The sequence below is a fragment of the Artemia sp. Qi Xiang Cuo genome, chromosome 2 (assembly GCF_049724085.1).
Source record: "Artemia sp. Qi Xiang Cuo chromosome 2, ASM4972408v1, whole genome shotgun sequence".
Taxonomy (NCBI): Eukaryota; Metazoa; Arthropoda; class Branchiopoda; order Anostraca; family Artemiidae; genus Artemia; species Artemia sp. Qi Xiang Cuo.
The window spans coordinates 59835632-59858312 of record NC_142795.1 but is presented as its reverse complement, the minus strand read 5'-3'; the positions used below and the strand labels follow the sequence as shown (position 1 = coordinate 59858312).

Below are 22681 nucleotides of genomic sequence, written 5' to 3'. Positions count from 1 at the left end.
CTTAATTTCGTGGCAGAAAGGCGATTGTTTATATATGAAAATGTGCATTTTGAGTTTATTATTGGCTTCCAGATTTGCATGAAACATGATATGCGAATAAAGGTACAGCTTTCTGAACCGGTCGTAAATAACTCATCTAGAACAAATACGTCCCAGTGTTGTAACGAACTATCAGCTATTTTTTATTGTCAGCTAGTGAACACTGGATTAAATCGGAATATATTAACCTCTTAGTTGTTTAGGAAGTTCTTTTGAACATTACTTTTTCAAAATTTAGATTTGCAAATGCAATTCTATGACTAATCATGTTTCTTTCTCTTTTTGAAGCTGAAAGAGAAGATGTGCAGAGAAAGACTTTTGGTAAATGGATCAACTCGCAACTATCCAAGGTAAGCTTACCTTTTTTTATAGAAATAAAATCATCTTGGCAAAATACAAGTTCATAAATGGTGATGTGTTGCGACAACAGGCAGCTATCTTTCCTAGCAGTCATGTTGTAAAGGAACTCGACTTTATTACTAAAAATCCTATTTGATTTAATTTGCTTGGGTAGATGATTGAAATTAAGATGTCCTGCATGTATAGGCTAGTGATTACACTGTTAACTCGTCGCAGCGTCAATCTGCCGGTAATTGACACGCTGACGAGCATGGGTGCCCGCAGGGGGAGAGCAAGGCGAGGCTTTGGCCTCCTGGAAATCGGGATTATGAAAAAATTATGAAGAAACCAAAGGAAAGAGAGCAGAGTAAAGAAAAACCATTGAAGCATAACAGCACATTGTAAAGGAAAAATATACTTGTGCTCATGATTGGCTGCCTATCCATTCCATAGGTTTTGAATCTTAATAGGTAAAATTTGCCTGATTTTCGAAAAAGGGGGGAACATCCCCTAAAAGTCAAAGAATGTGAATGAAAATCACACCGTCAGATTCAGCGTATCAGAGGACCCTATTGTAGTGTTTCAAGCTCCTATCTGCAAAAATGTGGAATTTTGTATTTTTTTGCAAGAAGAAAGATCACGGATGAGTGTTTTTTTTTCCCAGGGGTGATCCTACCGAACCAATGGTTCTAGAACATCGAGAGAGGGCTCATTCAAACAGAAATTTAATGTTCTAGTGCCTCTTTTCTGTGAAAGAAAAGATTGGAAGGCAACTAGTCCCCCTCCCATTCCCCCCTTTCCCCAAAAATCGCCGGATCAAAATTTTAGAATATCAATTTCATTCAGCTTAGTTAAAAGTCCTAAAATATGCCCCTTTGGATAGGTCTTTAAGTTATAAAATTTGCTCATTGTTTACGTATAGTATTTGTCATCAGGAAGAGGGGGGTTTGTGCTTGGGATGGGCTTCTATGGGGATAATTTCTGGGGGTAAACTTTCCAGGGGAAATTTCATACTGGGGGGATTCGGCAGAATTCCTATACAAAACACTTTTTATTTGTCTTATTTTCTCTTTACCAGCTCAATTTTGCATGTGGAGATGTTCCGGGGAAAATTTTCATCAGGTTTGGATTTCCGGGAACAAATTCCCACGGAAAGGGGGATTCCAGAGTGATCGGAATAATGGTTAGAAATTGAAATCTTTTTCAAATGAAAGTATGCCAAGAGAATTTTTCAGGCTGAATCGTTAGCAAGAAAATTTACGGAGGAGGGGAATTTTCAGCGAGGATGGAATCGATTGGAGAGAATTTTACGGATGGTGGTGTATTTTACGTGGGAGGATTCCATGGAGGAGTTTCCCGTGAGGGGAGGGACATTTTCATGGAGGGTGAGCCATATTTACTCGTATTATTTGAAAAACGTTCAGAAATTAAATAAAAAAACAAGTTTTTTCCACTGAAAATAAAGAGCAACATTAAAACTTAAAAGGGATAGAAATTATTCCGTATATGAAGGGTTGCCCCCTCCTCAATACCTTGTTCTTTACACTAAAGTTTGACTGTTTGTCCCAATTTTTTAAGAACGACTCCTGAAAACCAAGAGCAGTTTGATTAGAATAGGAAGCCTTTTCGGAAGTGCTAAAAACTTTAGCGTAAAGAGCAAGGTATTGAGGAGGGCCCTTCAAATACGGAATAATTTCTGTTCGTTTTGAGTATTAATATTGCTACTTAATTTCAGTTGAAAAAACTTGTTTTTTTATATTTAATCACCATCAAAAGCCAATTCTGTTGATATATCAATTTTCATCAAAATTCCAATTTTAGAATTTTGGTGAATATTGTCCCGAGTCGCTCCTTATTAAGAGCTTGTTACCGTGAACTGTTTGATCAGATTTTCCTTTAATAAACAAGGTTATTTGAACCTGTTCATTTTGTTCAGTGGAATTTGAGCATCGAAAGAAAGACGGTTATTTTGACAACTGGATTGTAAGTTAAATTTAGTTTTTCTGTTGCCATTCTGTATTTTTTAAATGTTTGAAGATATACGGGATTTTAGTTCGAGGAGGAGAATTGTCCTGTTATGAAAAAGGTGAATATCACATGCACATTATAAAATCAAAAAATGATATATATGCACGTATGAAGTAAAGAAGAAAAAAAAATATTAAAAGAAAAATAAAATCAAACAGGCGAGAAAAACGAGCCTAATAATGCCGTTTAAAATTAATGGGTTTGTGTATATAAAATCAGTTACTCTATTTAGTTGAGAATTTTTTTCTTAAAGTATTTAAAAATAAACTTATTCCTAAGAAAACTATCGTATTCCTGTGAAGATTACCCGTATTCTAAAATATGTTCCTATCCCCCCTCCTCCGCTCACCACTGCTATTCTGGTGTCTGCCTCCCCCCCCTCCGGTAAATTTTCCGTGGTAGCCCGTGCTGATGAGGACTCTTCCTCCAGATAGAGAGAGGTGAGATAACCATTGGGATTGATTGAAAACTATTTATGTGTTATATATTTTTTTTACTTTAAATTTGCCTGCTTGAAAATTACACAATGTAAATAGTGCTGCTCTCTTTTGAATTGTTATACTCTAAATGGTATCAATTTCTTCTGAAGGGTTTGGATCATTTCTGTTAATTTTAATTGTTCTTTATTACAGGGAGATCAGCCCCCATTAACAGACTTGTTTTATGATTTAAGAGATGGCACGAGACTATTAGCCTTATTGGAAGTGCTAACTGGAAAACCTTGCGTGAGTAAACATGAAAGCTTCTCTGTTTGTGTGCTATTTTACTTTTTGTTGCAGTTTTTATTACAATTAAGCAGGATTGTATTCACAGACGTATTTAGGGGTTGGGGGGTGTTTCGTCTCATAAATTTGTCATAAAAATGCAGTTAAAAGGCTATTTCTCTAAAAAGACTAAGACTAACAAATATTTCTCCGACTCGCAAATTGAGTTTCAAAATGCACCAAAAAGCCGCTTATTTGATACCGTTAGACAAAGCCCACGGGAGGTAAACCCCATCAAAATTCTGTAGCATTGGGAAAGATAATTTGACATTGCTTTGTTTAAAACATAATCACTTCATGTTCACCATCCAAGGCCGCATTCAGGGGGGATCACTGGGTCTGAACTCCCTTCGAAACTTTAGTCCGACTCATAACAAAAATGCATATAAACAAATTTTTAATGCTTTTTTTTATTTTGTAAGATAAGGGATGAGTCAAGGTGAAGAGGTGATGTTGGGTAACGAGAAGATCGATTAAGTTGACAGCTTCACTTATCTAGGTAGTAGTGTTAGTAGAGACGGTGGGTCCAGTGAAGATGTTAAAAATAGAATAACCAAGGCCCAGGCTTTCACAGTTGAAAAAAGTTTGGAAGAATAGGAAGATAAGTGTGTGCATAAAGATTAGAATATTGCAAGCTACAGTGATGACAATGGTCAAGTATGGTTCTAAAGTGTTTTGAGTACCAGACTGACTGACCGTATCTCAAATACTAAGCTGTACGGAAAATGTGGGTCAATCCCGCTTTCTATGGCTATAATGAGAGAAAAGTCGAGATTTTCGGGATTCGTTCTACGGATGATGAATGACATATTGCCCAAGATCGTCCTTGTTGGGCAATCGTCAAAGGCCACAAGAAAAGCAAGTCGTCCCCGTAAGGAAAGATTTAAGGGAAATGGGAATTTCGTGGGAGGGTGTATAGATGGAGGAGGAGCGTGGGTAACTGTGTTGTCCTCAGTCGGCTTGGTGATGTATAGTAAGTTGATAGTAGTAGTAGTAGTAGTAGTAGTAGTAGTAGTAGTAGTATATATATATATATATATATATATATATATATATATATATATATATATATATATATATATATATATATATATATATATATATATATATATATATAAATATAAATATATATATATATATATATATATATATATATATATATATATATATATATATATATATATATATATATATATATATATATATATATATATATATATATATATATATATATATATATATATATTCAAACTACCATAAGCTAAGCTAGCCCTAAGCTGTTCCTGAAATATTGCTGATTCACCCTTCTGGCAATCTACATACACATAGTGTGTTTTGATTTTGTTCAACATCCCCTCAATATTCCCTGAAGTTTTCACATGAATATCTTTACCCTTAGAAGTAGTAGTAGTATTGGTAATAGTGAATGAATGAATTTTATTAATAACCTGTCTTTCAATAAACAGAAAAAGACAGAGCACAAACTAGAAAAGAAAGAAAAAGCAAAAACTGGCAAGAAAAACAAATACAAACAGAAAGAACTACATAATAACACAACTATTTGAGAAGTGTTAGCAGTGGTAGTAGTGTTTGTAGTAGTAGCAGCAGTAGTAGTAGTAGCAGTAGTAGTAGTAGTAACATGCATATATTGCCATTTGGTTACTTGAATATCCCCCTTATCATGCCCAAAAAGTTTCCAGTTTTCATGAAAGTAGAAAGGTTCCCTAAGCCGTTCCTGAGACATTGGTGATATGCTTTTTTGACAACCTGCATGCAGATCGTATGTGTGATTTAGTTCAACGTTCCCCTCAACATGCCCTTGAAGCTTTGCCTTAATGTTCCTACCCTTTTCGTAGACCTAGTTGCCCCAAAGGCTGTGAGGGGTCATGTCATCCCCAGAGTCATGGTTATTGGACTTTTAAACTGTGTTGAACCAGATGGCTATCTTAGAATTTTAATTGGATGTCTTTGAGGTGAGAAAAGTGAAAAGAGGCATGGGAGGGGGTTGGTTGCCCTCCATTCACTTTTGACTCTTAAAAAGTGCACTAAAACTTTCAATTTTGAGTTGAATGAACCCTCCCCAGAGTTTCTACGACGATTCTTCCATACGAAGTAGCATGGTGAAAAAAAGAAGAAAAAATAGATAATACATAGGGTCCGTTTTGCTCTTAAACTGGGCAGCGCTATTGCACTGCCTTATGGAGTTGCCGAATCACTGCAATATTATTGCTGTTAACAGGCGTATTAAATCCGAGGAATCGATAGGCCATAATCCCAATAATACCTCCTAAATGACGGACTTGAATAACCCTTTTAAAGACATGTGGAGTGAAATTCGGATTAACATAAATTGTAACCAGTAAAAATTTCGTGCCTGAAAATATCGGTTGTAAGTTAATGTCTCCACTCGTAAGGGTGTCATCAGCTAGTGACAGGGCCCCAGGAGTTGATGAAGCAGATGCTGGCACAAGGGATGCTTTTACTAGCAAAAACTGTAGGGCCACCCTATATTTCGATGTTTGATCCAGATCATTATGATACGACGAACATGATCTTTAAAATGGTCTTCGTTTATTTTAGCTTCACATTCGTGGTATTTGAAGTATATACTGTTGGGTCTGGTTGCAGAAACGTTACGCTTCTTATCGGCTTTCGACATTTCCAAGCAAATGTCTGTAGATCTAATTTCACGAAACATGTTACTTGGAAAAGGCACTAGAATAGTGATTAACTTTCAATTCCCATTCCATCAGTGTTTCCTTTGTGCTTCTCACATAGTGCTTCCCATGCAAAAAAGTGATTTTACTTGTTGTTTGAATTGGGTGGCTGCAATTCTCCTGTGCAAGGTTTTCAACTGCGAAGGTTCAACTGATGCACTTCTCATTTTGATCCGAAACCATTTTCGAGGGTTTTCAGGCTCTTTTAAAATCTCATAAACCTGTTTATGCAATTAAGATACTATTATACTACCATTAAGATACATCAAAATAATAGTCACCACTCCCGAATCAGCTAGAAATGGCAATTTGTCCAAAACATGCTTTTACACTTTTGGCTACTATTGGCCGATTTTCGCCCTTTACTAGGCTGCAGGTATCACCGCAACCATGATACAGAATTTAAAGCAAAGATGCTAAAATTAAGAAGATTGAATTCAGTTGTTTCATTGGGATAAGAAGGAACGGACTGTAAGTATGTAAAACGGTAATTTGATTGCCGTCTCGATATACCCACATAGAATATAGGCCCCACCCACATTCGTGGTGTCTTGAGGGTGTATTCCTGTTTCCTGTTGTCCAACATCGACATAATTTCGTTCTAATTGTATTGATTTAATGTTAGTCCTTTAATGTTAGAGTTCGCATTAAACTCAAAAATTTCACCCCTCTTGTCTAATATGTTTTTCTGAACTTTCCACCACTCCAACTTAAGTGTTAATTTTTAGACATTTCAAACTGTCATTGTACCCATTGACGCATCCCCTCTCCTGCGATCACCATGGCATTGCGTGGGATTTTCACTCCTTATACCTCCTGTGTATTATCGATATAATTTTAATTTTAATAACGTTATATCAGCGTAATATTATTTCTGGAGTACGTATATCAGATGAGCAATTCCTAAATAAATTAAAAATTTTATAATAAATTAAATATGAAATTAAAGCTTGTATGATTTTTTAGAACCTTCATAAATCCCTGGGATTCTCGGCTATTTTCCAGGGGTTAGCCAGGGTTTCCAAATTGCATTACCTGAGAAATCTGAAGTCCCAATTTATGTAAAACCACACTGCCTTAGCACAAACGCAAAATTAAAGATGTATAGTGGTTCAAGGCTACCACCGTTTAAATCTTATGCGAACCCCGGTTGCCAGATTTGTTCTATTGTGAAGAATTTCCTGTATTTTGTAAGAACTCAAACAAGGTGGTGTCGGGTGTCAGCAACATGATATAGTATTACTAGTGAAATGACCGAAAAACTAAGGATTGAAAGCACTGTTTTTCTTTCTAATAATTATTTACTTATCCTAATTTCAGATTTATAGTATCCCCACAAAGTTTTCCTTAAAAGACGGAAAGATTTTTAATTTAAGATTATTTTCAAGATATCCTATAAGGTTGTTGGAAAACCTTGAACGTTTTTAGAGCGTTTTGGTCTAAAAAATCAGCGTTTTGGTCTAAAAAATCATGAAACATTTCCAAGTTGAAAATCCTTTCGCTCTTTAAGGGAAACCTTATAGGAATACTATGCTTCTTTTAGGGGCAAAGAGGAGCACCTCTGAAATTTCCAACCCCCCCCCCCCCTTGAAAATGATTTTTTTTCCTATAAGGAAAATGCGTAACTTACCAAACAATCATCTTGACGCTAAAATATGAAATGGTAATATGACCGTTTAATATCACTCAAATCATTATGATATTACTTCGGCATTATTTTCTCTGTTAATAATTTTTTATTCAAATAATTGGGTTTGTTATTTTTGTTTATTATATTATTGGTGCTCTGTGATTAAGCAATAGACTTAAATTATCCTGTCTTAATAAGCAATATACAATTTTTGTTATCACATAATTTTTTTATCTAATTAGTTCGTTCAAGAGTTTCAAAAATAATATTTGGTTTCGTTTGCCTATTTATGCAAAGGTTTAATGCACAATGAAACGCCTGATTTGGTGAATGGACTGCCTCTTGTTCCAAGAACTAAGACGTGCAAAGTTTATTAAACATCCTTCCGCATATTATTCCATTTCGTAACTAAGAGATTGGTAATTTGTAGCAGAAGACTTCTATCTTGTATGGCCTTTTAAGCAAAGAAAGTTGGTAATTTGTTTCTTACTTAAAACGGGTAGGCTAATTAATACATGCATCGGCATACCAATCTTGGATTTTTCGTTCCGAATATTAATGAAACCTTTCTGTCGATTAATTAGATTAGTTTTTTATCCCTATTTTTAAAGACCGTTTTTCACAAATCAGAAGAAAACTTAGACCACATATTTCAATGCGAATTTCGCACCTGTCAGCTCCAGTGAAATGAGAAACAAAGAATATTCAGACCAGTTGTCTTATAGAAAAAAACTTGTGTTATTTGGTTTTATAGTAGTATTCTACCATAGTTAAAACTTATTCGAGTCGAAATAAAGCTCGTACAAATCTCCAAAGAATAAGTTTTTCGGTAACAGAGTTTTTGACTTTTGAAAGTTCCCATGCGAAAGTTTGGATGACAGTAGTAGAGCAAGCTTCTATGTTCTATTGAAATTTGAGTTAAGTTTTACACGCAAACCGTCAAATATTCGGTATTAAATGGAACTTTCGCATTTAAAAATGTACTTTAGACTGTGGTAGAACCGATCTCAATTGCGGCCAAGGGCTTCATTTAGTTTGAGCTGAGGGGTCATGGCCCTTATAGTTTTCAAGAAATGGTAGGAAAGCGTATAGGTAACGGCTATTTGAGTTATGAAAGGACTGTTCTAGGCCATAGATTGCACTTTACTCCCTCCAGCTATTGTCAAACAGCATCCCTTGTTTCCGTCTATGTTTTACAAACTACAAAGAAAGTATAAATATTTTCAAATTCCGGTGCTACCAGGGGTCTGCATTAAGGTGTGGACAATCAGGGACACTGCTATAACAAGTGTATAAGATTTTATAATTAGCTACGTTCCTTATGTAACCATGCATGTGTCATAGATACCAAAAACGACGATCACTGCTGGGGGGGGGGGATCTAAAATAACCTCTGTTAAAAGCTATCTGTTAAAAAAAATAAGTCCAATTATCACGTAATAGATCTGAAAAAATATCATAGCAACAGATCTGAAAAAAGCTTTCGACCTGATCAACTACAGTAAATTCATCAAAAAGTTACTTACAAGGTATGGTATCACCCCTGCCTTAGTTCGAATCATTGCCAGCTTTCTTTCGGATCGAAAGCAAAGCACTAAATATAAGAGCGCGCACTCAACCGAGGTTGGTCCGAGGAACAATCCTTGGTCCTCTTTTGTTTCTTGTCATGGTCAACGAGCTGGCAGAGTCCTATCCAGAAAGTTGGAAGTACGTCGATGATCTGTCATTAACTGAAATTTGCCACAAGAACTCCCAAGCAACGCGTATGGTATCATCGAACGCATTAAGAACCAGGCTGCCAGTAACGGCATGGTGGTGAATATGGACAAATTCCTTGTACTTCCAATTTCTTTCTAAGAACCGAACAAACCTATTATCCTCCGCTACAATAACAGCAAATGGTGACCGTAATTAAGCTGCTAGGCGTCCATATTTCGTCAGATATGAAGTGGGACAAAGAAGTAGGAAGCAGAGTCAAACGTGGAAATATGGGTATCTGCTATGAAGTTGCTATCTCGTTATGGTGTTCCTGTCGAGCATCTTCTGAGGTTCTATCTTTCTTTCATTAGACCTGCCTTAGAATATTGTTGTCGAGTATGGCATTTCTAACTTACGCATGACCAGTCGGAGACATTGGAGCGAGTTCAATACCGTGTCCTGCTTGTTGCGCCTATATTTCCTAAAGTCTCCTATATATTGCTCCTCCAAGATTTTAAACTTGTTATTCTTGAAAAAAAGAAGGCAACAACTTGGTCAAAAGTTGGGAAAGGGTATCTTGAAAAATCCCAACCTCTGTGATACACTTCTTCCGGATTTTCCCCTTGTAGACGAAGGTTGCAAAGGTCTTTTGCTGAACCTAAACCGAAAATACAACTAGTATTTACAACCCATGTAAGATATGAAAAAAAGTTTTGTGCCTGGGTTTGTTCGCCCTTATAACTTGGATGCCTAATTTTATATATAGATGTATGTTATTTTAATTTTTGTCTTTTTAATTTTATCGACCGTGTAAGTGTTGTGAAAATTGTATTTATTTTGACCGTGTCCCTGAATGTGAAAATTGCAATCTGTATATATAGACTTTTTGAATTATTTACTATTTTCTTGACAAAAAAAAAAAAACAAAAAAAAAAAACAACCAAGAATCGGCCCGACCGTGTAAGCGTTTTGAAATAAAGGAGATTTTGATTTGATTTATGCTTTTGGGATTGACAGAATCTCCCAGTGTCTTGGGGATGTGGTCTAAAAGGGTGGTAGTATAAACTTTGGAAGGGTTCATTGGATTGGAAATCAGAAGTTCTAGTGGCCTTTTAAAGAGTCAAAGTTATCGGAGGGTAACTAGCCCTCCCTCTCATGTCCTGGTTTTCCCAAATGCAACTGATCAAATTTTTTAGATAGCTATCTGTTCAGAAAATAGTCCAAATATCACATAACAATACCTTCGGGGTTGACACAATCTCCCAGAGTCTGGGGGCAAGCGTTGTAAGCTATTCACCGGAGCATATAAGGTTTTTATGGGACGAATGGTCGTACAAACTTTGAATGAGGCTCATTTGATTGGAATTCGGAACTTTGTAGTACCTATTTTAAGAGTCAAAAATGAATGGTGGGCAAGCAGCCCCCCTCCCCCCAAGCCCGTCATTCCCTGAAACACGTGCGATCAAAATTTTAAGAGAGCTATTTTGTTCAGCATTGTTGAAAGATCCAGTATTTATGTCTTTGAGGATGTCAGGCTCCCCACCTTCCTCAGGGCAAGGGCTGTAAGTTAGGCAATTTGTTGATTCCTTACATGTAATACCACCAGTACTACAAGTACCACCACCACTACTACTATCACACTAATCCATTTACAACATTAAGGGGAGATTTGAGCTAAATCAAAAGGCGCTATGTGCACACACGTTGTCAAAAGAGCGTATTTCAAGAATCGATTTGGGTATTAAGTTGGAACTTTCAGACAATGCTTAAAGTGGAAGATCATCTGACCAACAGGGAGTATTTGCACATAACTGCTATTGCTACGATTACTGCTACATTTACTACTGCTGCTACTCCTATTTCTATTGCAACTAATTTTAAGGCTCAGAGCATTAAGATGAAAATTTCAACATGTATATGAACATACAGGTTATCAAAAGGGCATATCAGGAATGACTCATTGTATTTAGTTGAAACTTCCAGGACTTGAGGAGAGGGATGTTCAACTGTCCAAAAGGTAATACATCAATTCAACTGCTTCTACTAATGCTTCTGCTTCTACTGCTATTATTACTGCCACTAAAGCTAAGGCTACTACTGTAAACCTCTCTTTTTACCACTCTGTAAACCTCTCTTTAGTTCTTTATTTGTATGTCCTTTTATATTGGCAGATGTAATGGTTTACGTACATTCCGAGGATAGACGATAAACGTTGGTAAATCGTCTTTATTGAATAACATGATTAAACGGACAGAGAAAATACGGTAGCAAAAGAATAGCTACCTACGACGAAGGTGAGCGATAGACTGAGTTTAGAAAAGAACCAAGAGTATAACTTTCCTGGAACAGACGTTCTAGGCCTGGGAACGAGACCTTTCACACGACTAGCTTTCGTCTCAAGAGCCCCCCCCCCCTGGACCGCTATCGTTGACACATAAATGCCCAACTAACTAAGAAATGATATACCCGTAAAAGCTTCTCGAATTGATGTTAAATACTTTACAGATTCTCCCCCCTATTTTTAGTTAAATTTCCCAAATTTGGCTTATCCCCTTCTCATTAAACCCCCAAACTTTAATTGAACTCAAAACATTCCCTTTCAAAATTATTCACTTCTCGCCTACTAACATTGTACAGCATGAACTAGTAAACAATTACATAATACAAACACTATACAATACTTGCATAAGTAAAAACTTACATAGTATAAACGAACCACACTAACAACAGTAGTCGGAAACTGGATATTGTAACACTTCATTTTTCTTTCTATACTTTAAAATAGATTTGTTCCCCACCCCCTGAATTTGATGAGGACAAGGAAAGTTGGGGTTATGTATAAACCTCGGATTAGGGCAAAAGGAATGACCGAGAATGGTTAATTAATCCTGAAAATACCAGCGACAAATAATCGAAATTGCAGAAACTTTAAAAATCATACCATGCTGCAATGACGTTAAGATATTATTCCCAATAAAATCCTCGGGGTTTTATTGCTGCGGAACGCCTCGGTTTAGACCTATTTGGTTATTCTCTACTAACTTGTGGTTCGAAAAATGGCAGTACTACTGTTGATATATCTACATAACTATTAGCGCTACGCATTAAAACCATCCCGTGAGGCATCAACCTCATCCCATTGGACCTCAAAACCAGCCCCCTTTCCACCTTTCTTTTTCTCATCCCACGGGACCTCAAAACCAGCTCCCTTTCCATGGGTAGCCAAACCGCCATGGGAGGAATCAGTACCATCTCGCAGTGCAACAAAAAAAAACCATCCCGTGAGGCATCAGTACCCTCCCACGGGACCTCAAAACCAGCTCCCTTTCCATGGGCAGCCAAACCGCCCTGCGAGGCATCAGTACCATCTCGCAGTGCAACAAAAAAAACCCATCCCGTGAGGCATCAGTACCATCCCACGGGACCTCAAAACGAGCTCCCTTTTCATGGGTAGCCAAACCGCCCTGCGAGGAATCAGTACCATCTCGCATTGCAACAAAAAAAACCATCCCGTGAGGCATCAGTACCCTCCCACGGGACCTCAAAACCAGCTCCCTTTTCCTGGGTAACCAAACCGCCCTGCGAGGAATCAGTGCCATCTCGCAGTGCCTTCTCATTATCATTGAGTCCAAATTTCACCCTCGTTAGCGCAGAAAGAAATTCATCGGAAAAAGAAGACGTGTCTTCTTTCCCAACTATCTGTTCTATCTGTTCATATTGTATTGCAACCTTATACGCATCCCCTAAACAAAAAAAAATCTGCACTATTCTCCAACAAATACCGTTTGTAGGATGGTCTGATCCACTCCTTGAATAAATTAAGAGTAAATCTTCCAAGGACTACACCATCATCCCTGGCTTCTAAGGACACCCTACATGATCTTCCTAATTTTTGCTTCCTTCTATAGAATAGATATACCCTTTCATCCTTAAATTTGAGCCACGCCTACAAACTCTGCAACGATTTTGCCTACTATTTTGCCTGGGGAATATGCTACAAGTAATCCACTTTATAAACTTGACAAATTTATAATCTAGAGGAGTCAAATAAAGGAAATGGAAATATGCCATTTATCCTCCACTGTTTTACAAATCAAAAGCAACCTTTTTGTTATATCCAGTTTTCGCCGGGTCAAATATAGGAATAATAACTGACATATTGAGATCAAAATTTGAAAAAGCAATTACTCTAAAAATTTAAATATTTGTTTTAAACACCGTTCTTTAATTACGGACGCTAAATTTTGGGCAATAACTTCACTTCTAACGACAAGGGTCTAATAAAATTTACTGGGTTGTTTAGTCGTGTTAAATCACTTACGAAAGATAGTCCGTTCCAAATCCAATTGAAGTTGGTTTCAATTAAATCACTAGCGTCAAATGTAGTCACAATTGAGAATTAATTTTTGACTATCGTATTCAAAATGTTAAATTTTGGTTGGAAACTGTCAAATGTAGATCACACGTCGACTATCTAAAATCAGGTAAAAAAAACACCAAATGTAGAATGGCTAAGTAAAGGTAGCAATCAACCGGAGACTCTCAGTTGTATAAATTTGAATTTGTAGGTAGAAGCTATCGTGAGGAAATCCATATTAGGCATTGTGTAACAGCCTATTTCAAAATGTTCATTTAAACGAAAGTGTTTTTCAAGAAGGCGCTTTGAATAGAAGAGAGTTCAATAGCTCGTAACGTTTCGATGTCTTATTAATCAGTCTTTTGCAGTATTTGCAGCTCAATATCACAACAATTTTGGTAGCAGGTGACATAGCTCTTAAATACGTTGCCAGTATTTACCTTAAGATGTCTTAAATACTTATAACGGTCACTCAAATGTCACTTGGAGGTTTTACACTAGCGATGCATGATCCAGTAGTCTTAACCACTTGCCACCACTCTGTAAACCTCTACTGTCACCACTCTGTAAACCTCTCTTTAGTTCCTTATTTGTATGCTCTTTTTGTATTGGCAGATGTAATGGTTTACGTAAATTCCAAAGATAGACGATAAACGTTGGTACATGGTCTTTATTAAATAACGTGAGAATACACATAGAGAAAATAAGGTAGCACAAGAACAACTAGCTACGACGAAGGCGAAAGATAGAGTGAGTTTAGAAATGAACCAAGAATATAACTTTCCTGGAACGTATTTTTCAGGCCTGGGAACGACCCCTTTCCCACGAATCGATTTTGTACCACGGGCCCCCCCCCCCCCCTGGACCGCTATTGTTGACATATAAATGCCCGACAAACTAAGAAATGAGATACCCGGAAAAACTTCTCGAATTGATGTTAAATACTTTACACTACTATTGATTCTATTGCTAGGACTATTACTGCTGGTACTGTTGCTGCTGCTACAAAAACTAAGGGTATTAAGATCGAAAATTTGGGAAATATTGAAAGTGTATGGAACTTAATCGAAACATATTACGCCTACATAGGTTGTCAAGAGGACGTATCAGAAATGCTTCAGGAACAGTTGATGATATTAAGTTGAAACTTTCGACATGTATTGAAGGGAATTTTGAAGAGACCAAAGGTGCTATGCCCGTACTGTTTCTAATGCTACTACAACTATTGCTACTACTCAAACTAAGAGTATTAAGCTGAAATGCCTGAAAATGTTTAAATAAATGTAATTTTTAACGATCGTGGTTGCAGCGGTAGCTGCTACCTAGTAGGAGACGAATATTTCCCGAAGTAAGAAAATTATAGTAAAGAAAAAACTGTAGCCCATAGTAAACGAAATATTAAAGTAAATCCTCTGTAAGATGGTGCACCAAGATTATTTTTGGACGAAGTAATATAACACAAGTACATTTTGAAAAGTTGATTCTCTGGGGTTTGGTACTATATTTGACAAATTTTCTTCCCGATTTCATGTTTTTTATAATAAAGAACAAACTCTAGCATATAGTAACTTAATAATGAAAATAAATCATCATATGCATGATGATGCAACACACTTTCCTTTGGGAAGATAATATAGCCCAAGTATCTTTTGAAAAGTTGCTTTTCTGGGTTATGGTGCCATAGTTTACTGACTTTACATAGTGCAACTAATTTTAAGGCTAAGAGCATTAAGATGAAAATTTCAACATGCATATGAACATACAGGTTATCAAAAGGGCATATCAGGAATGACTCATTGTATTTAGTTGAAACTTCCAGGACTTGAGGAGAGGGATGTTTTTACTTTTATAACTTTAATAAATCAAATAATATTAACATTTTGATTACTAAATATCAGTATATGTAAGTAGAGATGACCCTAAAGGTCCGAACCCCACACCAAATATGGGCATAGAGTCCCTAGGGAGAACACGTGGTTAATGGGGTCAATGACCTCTTTTTCCAAGGTCGATTTATTTGTTGTTGTTGTTGTAAGTGCACGCCCGAGGCGAATGTCAAGGTGTCCAGAAATAGGAAACAGCATTTGTTGTTGTTGTTGTTTTGGGCAAGTGGACGCTCTCAGCGAACATCATGGTGTCCAGAAATAGGAAACAGTATTTGTTGTTGTTGTTGTTTTGGCCAAGTGCACGCTCTCAGCATCTGTCAAGGTGTCCAGAAATAGGAAACAGTATTTGTTGTTGTTGTTGTTTTGGGCAAGTGCATGCTCGAGGTGAATGTCAAGAGTGTTCAGAAATAGAAAACAGTTAGATCACGTGTTTCCTTCTCAGCCAATCAGAGGGCTTGCTTACATATTAGCGGCGGAGTGAATATGAGGAAAGGATGTGAGAATTGTACAATTATTGATGACTATAGTGAAAAGTGTAAATTATGTAATCCTTGTAAATTACATAGAGGCTATGCAGTACAAATTAAAGGATGTAATTCATGTCTTGAAGAGGTGTGTGACTCTCACCCTAGAGGGCACCTATGCTCCAATTGTCACTATGATAAATATGATCAGTGGAGAATACTTACCCCGCTATGATTGGAAAGAATCCTAAACGTGATTTTAGTTTATTTCTGCGAGATTGGTCTCGTCGTGGATTTAAATTATTCTGGGAAGAGGAGTCTAGTCTAAGATTCAACTATTGGAGTAGCAAGAAAATCTTGTTTCAACTTCATCGCTGTGGCAACACAACCTGTTGTGACTATAAGCCCAAAAATAGTTAAGTAACAGCTATTAAATATGATTTGCTCTTTGAAAACACTTCATGCGTTATTGCTTGAAATAGACGAATTGAAAATCGTAAATTTCATAATATGAATGCAAATAGCATCATTGAATCCACAAAGCGATATGACAAGAGTGAAGTTACATTGTACTGTAGAAAATGTGACCCTGACTTTGCAGTCAATCAAGATCAATATACAGTGAATCCAAATGATTTACCGGCATTAGTGGTTCACGACAGTTGCCTATACATCGAAGAAGAAGAAGAAATCTAAAGTGAAGATTTAAAGACATTGTTGCAAATTATAAGCAACAGCAACCTTATAAGAAAATCGAAATATATTTTCTTGTGATTATTATCTCTTCTAATCAGCAGTTGTACTAAACCAATTCTGCTCAAGTCATCCTCAGGGCTATACTATGGTGTTTATCCTCCCCATAGTATAGTGCAGACGGTTTGATATCATCTATTTTCCCTTCTTGTTTTAGTTTTATTGTTGTGTTTAAAGCTTTTTCCAATAGGAAACGATTAGAAGTCCTCCAAAAAATAAGTCCCCCCAGATCCCAAATCAAATTCCAGTGAAAGTGTCATAGTGAAAGATACCCATCCTGGCTGGTTAAGCACGCTATCTCAAAGTTCTAATGATAGCTCCAATTCGGAGAATAGGACAATGATAAGTGTAGCGGCTAATGCAACCATAAATGATGATAATGGGTTTCAAGAGGTCCTCTCTAGAAGTTCTAAAAAAGGAAAAAAATCTCCCCAATTAAAAGCATTTCCCCTCTCCCTGCCCAGGATCCTCCCTCCAAAAACTTAGGAATTTACCTTAAAATTACTCCCACTACCCCCTTTGAAATAAAAATGATCACTGCAATAAGAGTTGCAATTTTTAAATTGCTAAAATCAATGTTCTCTCTTAACATTAACCGTGATGGATCTCTGCTAATAGCTGTAGAAGATCAGAAATCAGCAGATACAATAATTAACCTTAAATCCCTTCTAAATATCCCAATTATTGCATCTAATTGGAACCCAAAACAATCACCAACAAAAATTGTAGTGTACAATGTTCCCCCAGAGATATCTACTCAGGAGTTAAAAGAAGGCCTTTCAGATAGGGCTGGAAACACAATCCCAGTTGAGGATAATATCCAACTTGGAAAACCCAACTCTAATGGCCTAAAAACTAGTAGATCCTTCTTATTCACACTGAAGGATAAAATTGATATCCCAGAAAAATTATTCCTATTTGGGCAAATCAAACCACACAAGGAATACAAACCTAAGCCTATTCAGTGTCAGAAGTGTTTCAAACTGGGACACACAACAAACAAATGCAATGAAATTCTCCAAGAGTGTAGTAATTGTAAATCTTTCCATCCTAAAGAGCTGACAACTTGCAACAACACCCAGCCTATATGCTTCAATTGCAAAGGCCCACATGAAGCTCCAACTAAATCATTATGACCTGCATCCTCGACACGAGCTCTCACACTCCAAATATCAACAGAGAAGGCCCTCCCATACCCCTTTGCAGCAATGGAAGCAAATGCTGCCCAACAGTACCAAATAAAGCCTGTAATGAAACCAACCAAAACCCCCAAGTCAAATGCCCCCAATGCATCAAGCACCCCATATAAAACACCATCTTCTAAGCCCCCTAGCTCAAATCCCTATCAGAAGGAATCACCAAGCCAACAAGCGACCTTGTCCGGTGAGATGAGGCCAGCCTGGCCCTCCCTCCCAAGAAGAAACAAACCAGAAACACTACCAGGAATCAATCCCTTAACCAACAAACAGGATGCACTACCAAAAATGCAATCCCCAAATATATGCTTATTCATTCTAAACTCTAATGCAGTTCAGGCCATGAACATACATCAACTACAGAAAACAAAAATTATTGCAGAATTGGCAAAAATCTACATCCCAGATGATATGCTCATTCAAGCAAAAAAAGATCTTGCTTTACTCTTAACAAAGCTGAACATTGATACACAGTTATATGAAGAATAAATCAACAACACAACATTTATCAATACTCCAATGGAATGTAAGATCACTCACAGAAAATAAGCTAAATGAACTAATATCATTTATGAATAATAATTCGATTAATATTGCTTGCCTCCAGGAAACTCATTTAACCTAAAATCAACAAATTAAGTCTCTGGGATATACTATCCTGAGAAAGGATAGATCTGCAGAGAGAAAAGGAGGTGGTGTAGCTTTATTAGTTAATAATAATATAAAATTTTGTGGCATCAATTTTCCAGATTTTGAAAATGATGTTGATGTAATTGGTATAAGTGTTTGGCCGAATAATTTAAAAACCTACATAATAAGCTTTTATAACCCTAATGGCCAAACTACAGATGCTAAGGATTTCTTTAATTATTTAAATAATTCTAATATATTAAAAAATATCATTATTTGTGGTGATTTCAATGCCCACAGCCTGTTGTGGGGGAATAAACCAGCAAATAAAGCTGGTAAATTTATTGAGCATATGACTTCAAATATTAATGAATTAGTTGTTGCTACCCCTCCAAACCTGAATACTTATTTCAACCCCAAAACTGGCAATTTCTCCACAATTGACCTACAAATTGTGTCTTTAAATTTTTTGAACAAAATTTACATAAATAAAATTGATAGTCTATGTACAGACCACTTTGCTATAGTTTGCTCCCTAAATGAACCTGCTGAAACTTTATCTCATACATCCAAATATATCAACACTAAAGCAAATTGGTCTATTTTCCAAAATAAGCTAAATGATGAAATTACAAGTTTCACCCAAAGTTCATGCATTTCTAACACAACAGTTGACACACATGCTGAAGCGTTGACATCTTTACTAATAAATACAGCTAATCATGCTATCCCCAGGACAACACCTAAGAAAACATTCCCTAAACAAAGTCCTAAAGCATGGTGGACAAATGAGTGCCTAAATAAATGGAGGATAAAAAAGGCAGCTAGGACAGAGTTCATAAAAAAACCAACACCTACTACATATTTAAAAAAATTACAAGCAGAATCTAATCTAAAAAGGACTAAAATAGATGCTAAATATAAATACTGGAATAATTTTGCAAATAATCTCTCCAGAGAAACATATGAGCCAATTATACATAATGTCATAAGCCACATATGTGGGAAAAAGACTTCTCCCAACCCACTCCTGTATGAGCTTATACATAATAATACCCGTTATGACAATGATAATGAAAAGGCTAACCTATTTGCAACTCTTTTTGTTAATAAGCTAACATCAAATAATCAAAGCAAACTGTCCACAATTCCTATGAACCCTAGTTGCCAACCACGCCCAGGATCCGAGTACATAACTAATCCATTTTCAATCAAGGAATTAAATAATGCAATACATCATATTAGGTCCAAAACTAGCAGTAGCTATGACAATATACACCCTACATGGATAAAGAATCTCACACCGTCATACAAACAAGAACTGCTAAATTGTTATAATCACGCTTGGGTATCTTCTAGGTTCCCCAATATATGGAAATGTTCGTCCCTCCTACCAATCCTAAAGAAAAATAAACCAAAAGATAACCCTGAGTCTTATAGGCCCATAATGATTACACCTGTGATGGGGAAAATAATGGAGAAAATGATTTAGTACAGACTCCTCTGGTTTGTTGAGAAAAATAACATGATCCCACACACTCAAACTGGATTCAGGAAATACCACTCCTCAACAGATGCTTTCATTTTGCTAACAAATGCAATAAATGAATCTTTCTCAAAAAATAAAATCCTAGTGGCAGGTTTCCTAGATTTTGAAGGGGCATATGACAATGTGAACCACCAAATCCTTTTAAATAAACTTGCAAACCTTGGAGTACCTCCTAAGCTAGTATCCTTTATTAAATCCTTCATAGAAGTGCGAAATTTCATTGTTTGTGTTGGTTCAGCCTCTTCACCCCAAAAGACAATATCCAAAGGCCTACCTCAGGGAGCAGTCCTCAGTTGCCTCCTTTTTGCCCTATATCTCTGGGACATGAACCTACCCCACACGAATCTACAATATGCTGATGATCTGGTGCTATGGTCATCTGGCAACACCTTTCAGATAGCACAGTCAAATCTGCAAAAGTCACTTTTCCAGTTTGAAAAATTCTCTCAACATTCAAATTTACCCATTACACCCACCAAGTCAAAAATAATCCAATTTCACCGGAAGTGAAACCATGTTATTGCAAAACTAACTCTAAATAAAACAACTATTCCAGAAGATAATAATATTAATTACCTAGGTCTCATGCTTGACCAAAAACTTAATTTCCATCTCCACATTTCAAACACAATAAAAAAATGTTATAGAAAAGCAAATATACTAAAAAGACTTCTTTCCACACCCTGGGGTTGTAAGGAGAAAACCTTACTCCAGTTTTATAAATCACATATAAGACCCCATATTGACTATGGGCTCATTGTCTATGGTGCATGTGCAAAGACCCAGATGCAAAAAATTGAAACAACACAAAATGATATAATACGTCTCATATTTGGTCTTAGGAGACCCACAAGCACCAAGTTTCTGCTTATGGAGAGTGGATTAACAACAATAAGGGAGAGACGTAGCTTTCTCTTGATAAAACATCTTACAAAAATTGAATCAAATAGCTCACACACATTACATAATTGGTTAAGAAATCCAGCCATGTATAGAGGTATTGCAGATGAGTATGCCAATATTCAAAAGAAGTTCCCTGTACCAGCAAAGTCTATTGCACCTACTTTCCCCCAATCCCCTCCATGGAATTGGTCATTTCCCATAATAAATACTGAATTTTCAAAATGGAATAAAGATTTAACCCCCATTGCTTTTGTCCAGAAAAAATTTGCAGAACTTAATACAATTACCTATAAAAATCACTTCCAAATATTTGTTGATGGGTCAAAAATGGATGAGAAGGTTGCAAGTGGTGTTTTCCTTCCTCACCTGAAAATTGCAATGGAAGAGAGATTATTTAATAATTTATCTATAATGTCTGCTGAGTTAAATGCCATAATCATGGCATTAGAACACCTTAAGCAAAACCAATCTTTGATTGAAAATTCGAATAATATTATCATCTATTCCGACTCTTTATCTAGCCTTGTGTTGCTGGCCTCAGCTCCTCAATATAAGTTGGACATTGACACTTATCATTGTCTCAGTATTATTGATAATCTTGCTTCAAGTGGCATAAAAACTTACTTTCAGTACATTCCTAGCCACTCTGGCATAAGTGGTAATCATCAGGTTGTTGAAATAGCAAAAAATGCTATAAATATTGACCAGCCAAGTGGGAGACCAATCCCAATTAGAGATATTTACCGATGGAGGCTATCAGATATTAATTTTAATAAGATTAATCCTATCCTTTCCCCCTTTCCCAATAAGTATCTTTCTAAAATTTATCATAGAATTCGTTCTGGAACAAATGGACTAAATTTCCTTGCATTCTCATATAAGCTTTCTAATTCAAGTGGTTCAATTCCCCTGTCCCCTCTTTGTAGGCATTGTAATATGAATAATGAAACAATTGACCATTGCCTATTTGAATATAATATGCTGACGTCTGCACAATATACCTTGCTTTGTAAACTGTTAAAACACTTCAAACACCACAAAATCCCACTATCAGCCAAGAGCCTAGCCAACTATACCTGCACACAGAGCATAGATATCGACATCTATCATCTTATATTTGAACTCCTAGAGTCGAAAGATCTGCTGAAAGATATCTGAATATATCTAATAAATATGAGGCAATCAAGCCTATTAGCTCTGTAGCCCACAGAGTGAAGTAAAAGGAAAAGGGCTAAATAGTGTTACTGAAAAGCCCGCCTGCTCTTAAATAGAAGAAGAAGAAGAAGACATTGTTGTATATATATGCATTTTAACAATAAACAAATTTACAAACAATCTATGTTCAAATATTTATTCCTTTGTAATATCCATATTTATCACTGTTTTAATGAATACTATCTCAGGAGGTTCTATTATTTGAACCTCATCCTCCTCCACTGGCACAATATTTATGAGAGAGGGTATCTCCTCCGCAAATAAATCTTCACGCACTCGAAGTCTCGGGTTATGTATTCGATCCGAAGACCCACTCCTCAAGAGATCCACCGATCTACATGTACAGAGAAGTTCTTCCTCCTCCTCAGGTGTAATCTCGATGCTCTCGTTCTCTGCAAATGTAGCTAGAAGATTCTCCTCCTCCTCGATAGTGTGCCCCCACGCATACCATACATCCTAAAAAAGATTGAGGACACTGTGATGGAAATATAAATAAAAATGTAAACTATGTTG

At 36.5% G+C, this 22681-nt stretch overlaps 1 protein-coding gene across 2 annotated transcripts in view; it reads left to right on the top strand.

The window, feature by feature from the left end:
* Window positions 1-22681, top strand: part of LOC148955446 (dystrophin, isoforms A/C/F/G/H-like) — a 504509-nt gene that overhangs the window by 17382 nt on the left and 464446 nt on the right. For both annotated transcript variants that reach the window (XM_089102277.1, XM_089102283.1), the window contains exons 2-3: window positions 328-389; window positions 3039-3131. In XM_089102277.1, coding sequence (XP_088958403.1) covers window positions 328-389; window positions 3039-3131 — 155 coding nt within the window. The remainder of the gene's footprint in view (window positions 1-327; window positions 390-3038; window positions 3132-22681) is intronic.